This window comes from Borostomias antarcticus, assembly GCF_949987555.1.
Source record: "Borostomias antarcticus genome assembly, chromosome: 9".
NCBI classification, from domain to species: domain Eukaryota; kingdom Metazoa; phylum Chordata; class Actinopteri; order Stomiiformes; family Stomiidae; genus Borostomias; species Borostomias antarcticus.
Genome location: NC_140242.1, coordinates 8,778,989 through 8,786,488, shown reverse-complemented (window position 1 = coordinate 8,786,488; position 7,500 = coordinate 8,778,989). Strand labels below are relative to the sequence as shown.

At 52.6% G+C, this 7,500-nt stretch overlaps 2 protein-coding genes across 2 annotated transcripts in view; one reads left to right on the top strand and one right to left on the bottom strand.

The window, feature by feature from the left end:
- LOC311313344 (protein transport protein Sec16A-like) overlaps positions 1-7,088 on the top strand; it is a gene marked incomplete at its 3' end in the record, with an annotated part of 27,523 nt that extends 20,435 nt beyond the window's left edge. Inside the window, 5 exon segments of the mRNA XM_084443468.1 lie at positions 2,964-3,104; positions 3,574-3,687; positions 4,521-4,722; positions 6,278-6,366; positions 6,369-7,088. Of these exon segments, the coding sequence (XP_084299594.1) occupies positions 2,964-3,104; positions 3,574-3,687; positions 4,521-4,722; positions 6,278-6,366; positions 6,369-7,088 (1,266 nt within the window).
- The window catches only part of arhgap21a (Rho GTPase activating protein 21a), a 109,778-nt gene that overhangs the window by 97,802 nt on the left and 4,476 nt on the right, over positions 1-7,500 (bottom strand). The window lies entirely within an intron of this gene.

Sequence of the window (7,500 nt, the reverse complement as noted above, 5' to 3'; positions counted from 1 at the left end):
CTCCAAGTCCACAAAACACATGTAGACAGGTTGGGCAAACTCCCAAGCCCCCTCCAAGATCCTTGCGAGAGTGAAGAGCTGGTTGATGGTTCCACGACCAGGACGAAATCCGCATTGTTCTTCTTCGATCTGAGGTTCGACTATCGGCCGGACCCTCCTTTCCAGCACCTTGGAGTAAACTTTCCCTGGGAGGCTGAGTAATGTGATGCCTCTATAATTCGCACACACCCTCTGGTCCCCTTTTTTGAATATTGGGACCACCACCCCAGTCTGCCACTCCTTCAGCACTGACCCAGACTTCCACGCAATGTTACAGAGGCGTGTCAACCAAGACAGCCCCTCTACACCCAGCGCCTTCAGCATTTCTGGACGGATCTCATCAGTCCCTGGGGCTCTGCCACTGTGGAGTTGTTTGACTACCTCAGTGACCTCCTCCAAGGACATTGACGACCCCCCATCATCTTCCGGCTCTGCCTCGATCGTAGAGGGTGGATTAGTCGGGTTCAGGAGTTCCTCAAAGTGCTCCTTCCAACGCTCAACAACCTCCTCAGTTGAGGTCAGCAGTGTCCCCTCCTTGCTGTATACAGCTTGGATGGTCCCCCGCTTTCCCTTCCTGAGGTGTCTGATGGTCTTCCAGAAACACTTTGGTGCCGACCGAAAGTCCTTCTCTATGGTTTCTCCGAACTCCTCCCACACCCGCTGCTTTGCCTTGGTCACGGCCGAAGCCGCAGCCCTCCGGGCCAGTCGATACCCTGCAACTGTTTCTGGGGTCTCCCGGGCTAACATAACCCGGAAGGCCTCCTTCTTCAGTCGGACGGCTTCCCTCACCACCGCTGTCCACCACGGTGTCCGAGGGTTACCGCCCCTTGAGGTACCTATGGCCCTCAGGCCACAGCTCCCAGCCGCAGCTTCAGCAATGGAGGCTTTGAACACCGACCACTCATGCTCGATGTCCCCAACCTCCACAGGGATGCCTGAGAAGCTCCGCCGGAGGTGGCAATTGAAATCTCTCCGGACAGGCTCTTCCTCCAGACGTTCCCAGTTCACCCTCACTACACGCTTGGGTTTTCCAGGTCTGTCCAGAAGTTTCCCCCGCCATCGAAACCAGCTCACCACCAGATGGTGATCAGTGGACAGCTCTGCCCCTCTCTTTACCCGAGTGTCCAAAACGCATGGCCTCAGATCAGATGATACGATAACGAAATCGATAATCGACCTTCGGCCTAAGGTGTTCTGATGCCAGGTGTACTTGTGGGCATCCTTGTGTTCGAACATGGTGTTTGTTATGGACAAACCGTGACTAGCACAGAAGTCCAACAACAAAACACCACTCGGGTTCAGATCGTGGTGGCCATGCCTCCCAATCACGCCCCTCCAAGTTTCTCCATCATTGCCTACGTGTGCATTGAAGTCCCCCAGTAGGACACTGGAGTCCCCTGCAGGAGCCCCCAAAAGGACTCCACTCAGGGTCTGCAGGAAGGCTGAGTACTCTGAACTGCTGTTCGGTGCATAAGCACAAACCACAGTCAGAGTCCCCCCCCCCACAGTCCTAAGGCGCAGGGAGGCGACCCTCTCGTCCACTGGGGTGAACTCCAGCACAGAGGCGCTCAGCTGGGGGCTAGCTAGTATAGCCACACCTGCCTTACGCCTCATACCGTGAGCAACTCCGGAGAAGAACAGGGTCCAACCCCTATCCAGGAGTTTGGTTCCGGCGCCGGTGCTGTGTGTGGAGGTTAGCCCCACCAGGTGTAATTGGTATCGCTCCACCTCCCTCACAAGCTCCGGCTCCTTCCCCCCCAGCAAGGTCACGTTCCATGTCCCCAGAGCCAGCCTTTGCCGCCCGGGTCCGGTCCGTCGGTGCCCCCCGCCTTCACCGCCACCTAGTTGGCAGCGCACCCGACCTCGACAATTCCTCCCGCGGGTGGTGGGTCCACGGGACGATGGAGGAGGAGATGGTGCTTCCACGTTGCTTGTTCGGGCTGGGCCCGGCCGGGCTCCGTGGTAAGCCCGGCCACCAGGCGCTCGCATGCGGGCCCTCCGTCTTGGCCTGGCTCCAGACGAGGGCCCCGGGCTTCCTCCGGGCCGGGTCTCTCTTCCTTTTTGGTGTTCTGTCATCAGGGTTTTTGCCTGTAACCCCAGGTAGGGGGGCTAGGGGGTACTACCACTTGCACAAGGTGGACCCCCAGACTAGTGGAGGGAAGGAGGCGTCTTACTTCTCCATTCTAGTTTTGCAACTAGCCACTGCCGCTAGCTAACACACACAGGTTAAAAAGCCCAATTAGACAACAACTATCACATCATGTATTACGTTGTTGAGGGATACACACAGACTATTTCCACTGTGGTGGTCGTCTGTTAAAGTGATGGTCGTCACAGACTAACCCCAGCAAAGTACTAAATAAACCTACTGAGACCAGCCTACTGGAGATACCAGATACCTGGAGGAGAGTCTCTCCATGCCAGACTGTGGAGACCTGGTGAGTCAGTCTGTAGGGCGTGGCTTGGAGACCTGGTGAGTCAGTCTGTAGGGCGTGGCTTGGAGACCTGGTGAGTCAGTCTGTAGGGTGTGGCTTGGAGACCTGGTGAGTCAGTCTGTAGGGCGTGGCTTGGCTTGGTAGCGCAGGTCCGGGCGTCATTGAATTGAATTGAAACCTTTATTGCCCCAGAGGGGAATTTGTTTAGCACACATCAAGCATACAGAAAACATTAAAATGTCCGCCCATCACCAACACCACAATGTCACCAACCACCATCATCGTCATCACCATCCTCACCAACATCATCGTCATCATCACCATCCTCACCACCATCATCATCGTCATCACCATCCTCACCACCATCATCATCGTCATCACCATCCTCACCACCATCATCGTCATCACCATCCTCGCCAACATCATCGCATCAACATCATCACTGCAACAGGCATCAACGGCTCCGTCATGGCTGCCTCCTCTCTGCAGGTGTACAAGCTGATCTACGCGTGCCGTCTGGCGGAGGCGGGGCTTAGCGCCCAGGCCTTCCACTACTGCGAGGTCATCTCCCGCACCGTGCTGACCACGCCCTCCTACCACGCCCCCGTCTTCATCAGGCAGCTCATACAGGTATACACACACACACACACACACACACACACACACAGATACGCGCACAGACACACACACACACACACACACACAGCCCTCCTACCACTCCCCTGTCTTCATCAGGCAGCTCATACAGGTACACACACACTCACACACACACACAGCCCTCTTACCACTCCCCCGTCTTCATCAGGCAGCTCATACAGGTACACACACACACACACACGCACACACACACACACACACACACACACACACACACAGCCCTCCTACCACGCCCCTGTCTTCAGTGTGTGAAGTGTGTAACGGGGTTCTCCGGTATTGAGGTGTGTTGAGTGTGTAACGGGTGTGTTGAGTGTGTAACGGGTGTGTTGAGTGTGTAGTGGGTGTGTTGAGTGTGTAACGGGTGTGTTGAGTGTGTAACGGGTGTGTTGAGTGTGTAACGGGTGTGTTGAGTGTGTAACGGGGTTCTCCGGTGTGGGCGCAGGTGTCAGAGAAGCTGCGGTTCTTCGACCCCCAGCTGAAGGAGAGACCAGAGCAGGAGCTCTTCATAGAACCAGGCTGGCTGCTCCACCTCCGACAGCTGGACGGGCAGATCAGGGTGAGGAGAGAGTGTGTGTGTGAGTGTGTGAGTGTGTGAGTGTGTGAGTGTGTGAGTGTGTGAGTGTGTGAGTGTGTGAGCGTGTGAGCGTGTGAGCGTGTGAGCGTGTGAGCGTGTGAGCGTGTGAGCGTGTGAGCGTGTGAGCGTGTGAGCGTGCGTGCGTGCGTGCGTGCGTGCGTTCGTGCGTGCGTGCGTTCGTGTGAGAGTGAGTGTGTGAGAGTGTGTGTGTGAGAGTGTGTGTGTGAGAGTGTGTGTGTGAGAGTGTGTGTGTGTGAGAGTGTGTGTGAGAGTGTGTGTGTGAGAGTGTGTGTGAGAGTGTGTGTGAGAGTGTGTGTGAGAGTGTGTGTGTGAGAGTGTGTGTGTGAGAGTGTGTGTGTGAGAGTGCGTGTGTGAGAGTGCGTGTGTGAGAGTGCGTGTGTGAGAGTGCGTGTGTGAGAGTGCGTGTGAGAGTGCGTGTGTGAGAGTGCGTGTGTGAGAGTGCGTGTGTGAGAGTGCGTGCGTGAGAGTGCGTGCGTGAGAGTGCGTGCGTGAGAGTGCGTGCGTGAGAGTGCGTGCGTGAGAGTGCGTGCGTGAGAGTGCGTGTGAGTGTGAGTGCGTGTGAGTGTGAGTGCGTGTGAGTGTGTGTGCGTGTGAGTGTGTGTGCGTGAGAGTGTGTGTGCGTGAGAGTGTGTGTGTGAGAGTGTGTGTGAGAGTGTGTGTGAGAGTGTGTGTGAGAGTGTGTGTGAGAGTGTGAGTGTGTGCGTGTGAGTGTGTGCGTGTGAGAGTGTGCGTGTGAGTGTGCGATGAGTGAGTGAGAGTGTGTGACTGATGGGACTGTTCCATTCTCCCCACAGACGGGGGTGATCTCCTATAATGCGGACCGGACCACCCCTCAGCCCTATGAGTGCAGCACCCCCAGCTCTGAGATGGACCAGCCCAGCCCCCAGGAGCCCTATGCCCCGCCCCTGGAGATGGAGGGCTCCGCCCCCGACAACCCTCTGATGTCATCACTCCTGCCTGGGCCGCCCGCGCAAGGGGTGCAGCTGATGCCTCCAGGTGTGTGTGTGTGTGTGTGTGTGTGTGTGTGTGTGTGTGTGTGTGTGTGTGTGTGTGTGTGTGTGTGTGTGATTGTGTGTGATTGTGTGTGTGTGTGCGTGTGTGTGTGTGTGTGTGTGTGTGTGAGAAAGTGCAGGAGAGACTTTTAGTCTCATCTGCTTTCCAGCGTATTGTATTTTTAGCTGGACCGCAACAATAGGGCCCTATAAACGCTAATGACTCTGACTGACTTCCTTTCTTTCCTGCTTTCTTTCCTTCTTTCTTTCCTTCTTTCTTTCTTTCCTTCTTTCTTTCTTTCTTTCTTTCTTTCTTTCTTTCTTTCTTTCTTTCTTTCTTTCTTCTTTCTTTCTTTCTTTCTTTCTTTCTTTCTTTTTCTTTCCTTCTTTCCTTCTTTCCTTCTTTCTTTCTTTCTTTCCTTCTTTCTTTCCTTCTTTCTTTCTTTTTCTTTCTTTCTTTCCTTCTTTCCTTTCCTTCTTTCTTTTTTTTTCTTTCCTTCTTTCCTTCTTTCCACTTTCTTTCTTTTTCTTTCCTTCCTGTTTTCTTTCTTTTTCTTTCTTTCTTTCTTTTTCTTTCCTTCTTTCCACTTTCTTTCTCTTTCTTTCTTTCTTTCCTTCTTTCCTTCTTTTTCTTTCTTTCCTCCTTTCCTTCTTTTTCTTTCTTTCTTTCCTTCTTTCCTTCTTTCCTTCTTTCTTTCTTTCTTTCCTTCTTTCCTTCTTTCCTTCTTTCTTTCCTTCTTTCCTTCTTTCCTTCTTTCTTTCTTTTTCTTTCTTTCTTTCCTTCTTTCCTTTCCTTCTTTCTTTCTTTTTTTTTCTTTCCTTCTTTCCTTCTTTCCACTTTCTTTCTTTTTCTTTCCTTCCTGTTTTCTTTCTTTTTCTTTCTTTCTTTCTTTTTCTTTCCTTCTTTCCACTTTCTTTCTCTTTCTTTCTTTCTTTCCTTCTTTCCTTCTTTTTCTTTCTTTCCTCCTTTCCTTCTTTTTCTTTCTTTCTTTCTTTCCTTCTTTCCTTCTTTCCTTCTTTCTTTCTTTCTTTCCTTCTTTCCTTCTTTCCTTTCTTTCTTTCTTTCCTGCTTTCTTTCTTTTTCTTTCTTTCTTTCCTTCTTTCCTTTCCTTCTTTCTTTCTTTCTTTTTTCTTTCCTTTCCTTCTTTCCTGCTTTCCTTCTTTCCTTCTTTCCACTTTCTTTCTTTTTTCTTTCCTTCCTGTTTTCTTTCTTTCTTTCTTTTTCTTTCCTTCTTTCCACTTTCTTTCTCTTTCTTTCTTTCTTTCCTTCTTTCCTTCTTTCTTTCTTTCTTCTTTCCTTCTTTCTTTCTTCTGTTCTTTCTTTCTTTTTTCTTTCTTTTTTCTTCTTTCCTTCTTCCTTCTTCCTTCTCTTTCTTTCTTTCTTTCTTCCTTTCTTTCTTTCTTTCTTTCTTTCTTTCTTTCTTTCTTTCTTTCTTTCTTTCTTTCTTTCTTTCTTTCTTTCTTTCTTTCTTTCTTTCTTTCTTTCTTCTCTAGTCTACTTACTCACTGTTGTAATGAAGTTATAGTGAACTCTTACCAGCCAGTCTCTTCTCTTTTAGCTCCGCCCACTATCCTCCAGGATGGGCTGGTGACCCAGGCCCCGCCCCCTGGCGACGGGGTCCAGTTCTACCCGGTTCTCCCTCCCTCCCCGGCCCGCCGGGCCAGATCCCGCTCCCGGGCTACCCTCCCCAGGGCCCCGGGTTCAACCCGCCCTACCAGAACCAGCACCCCTACCAGAACCAGCACCAGCCCCCCTACCAGAACCAGCACCAGCCGGACCAGACCCAGCCCCCCTACCAGAACCAGCACCAGCCGGACCAGACCCAGCCCCCCTACCAGAACCAGCACCAGCCGGACAGACCCAGCCCCCCTACCAGAACCAGCACCCACCGGACCAGCCTCAACCCCCCTACCAGAACCAGCACCAGCACCTGCCGGACCAGACCCAACCCCCCTACCAGAACCAGCACCCGCTGGACCAGCCTCAACCCCCCTACCAGAACCAGCACCAGCAGGACCAGCCCCAACCCCCCTACCAGAACCAGCACCCGCCAGACCAGCCCGACTCGCACCCTGGACCGCAGATGCCCCCCCACCAGATGCAGCAGCAGCCCCCCCCCTCCCATGCAGCAGCCGCCGGCCCACATGGCCCCCCCCCACCACATTGCCCCCCCCCCCAGATGGCCGCCCAGCACCAGACGGCCCCGCCCCTGCACATGCCCCCCCGGCGGGGAGCGCTCCTCCGCCCCCTCCAGCCCCCAGTTCCAGCCCGCCCTCACGCCGGCGTCCCCCACCAGGAACACCTTCACCCCCCAGATGGACTTCTACGACCAGATGGCCCACATGGTCAGTGGCCAGCCTAACCCCTGACCCCTAACCCCTGACCCCTAACCCCTCTGTCTGCGTCCGTCAGTCTGACAGACCGTCGCTGTCCGGCGGAAACCTGATATCAGAAAGTTGAAAAGAACATTCAGATTTTTATTATTTTTTAACATAAATTCGCATATGATGATCAAATCCATGTAGTCAGGGTCAGGGATGGGCGGGGGTCAGAGGTCGGAAAGAGGAAGTCCCAGCTTTCAATTGGTGTAAAAATATAATAATATATATATTCACCAAAATGGAGATAAGTGGTTTCCACCTGACAGCGATGTGCAGGAGTGTTCTGTCTGTGTTTAATTGGCTGAGATTCTGAGGAGAACTGTTGTGAAATGTTCTGTTTTTTCCTGTTCTGTGTTGTTTTAATTTAGTCCTTGTGTTGTATTGTCTTTGCGTAAAGCGC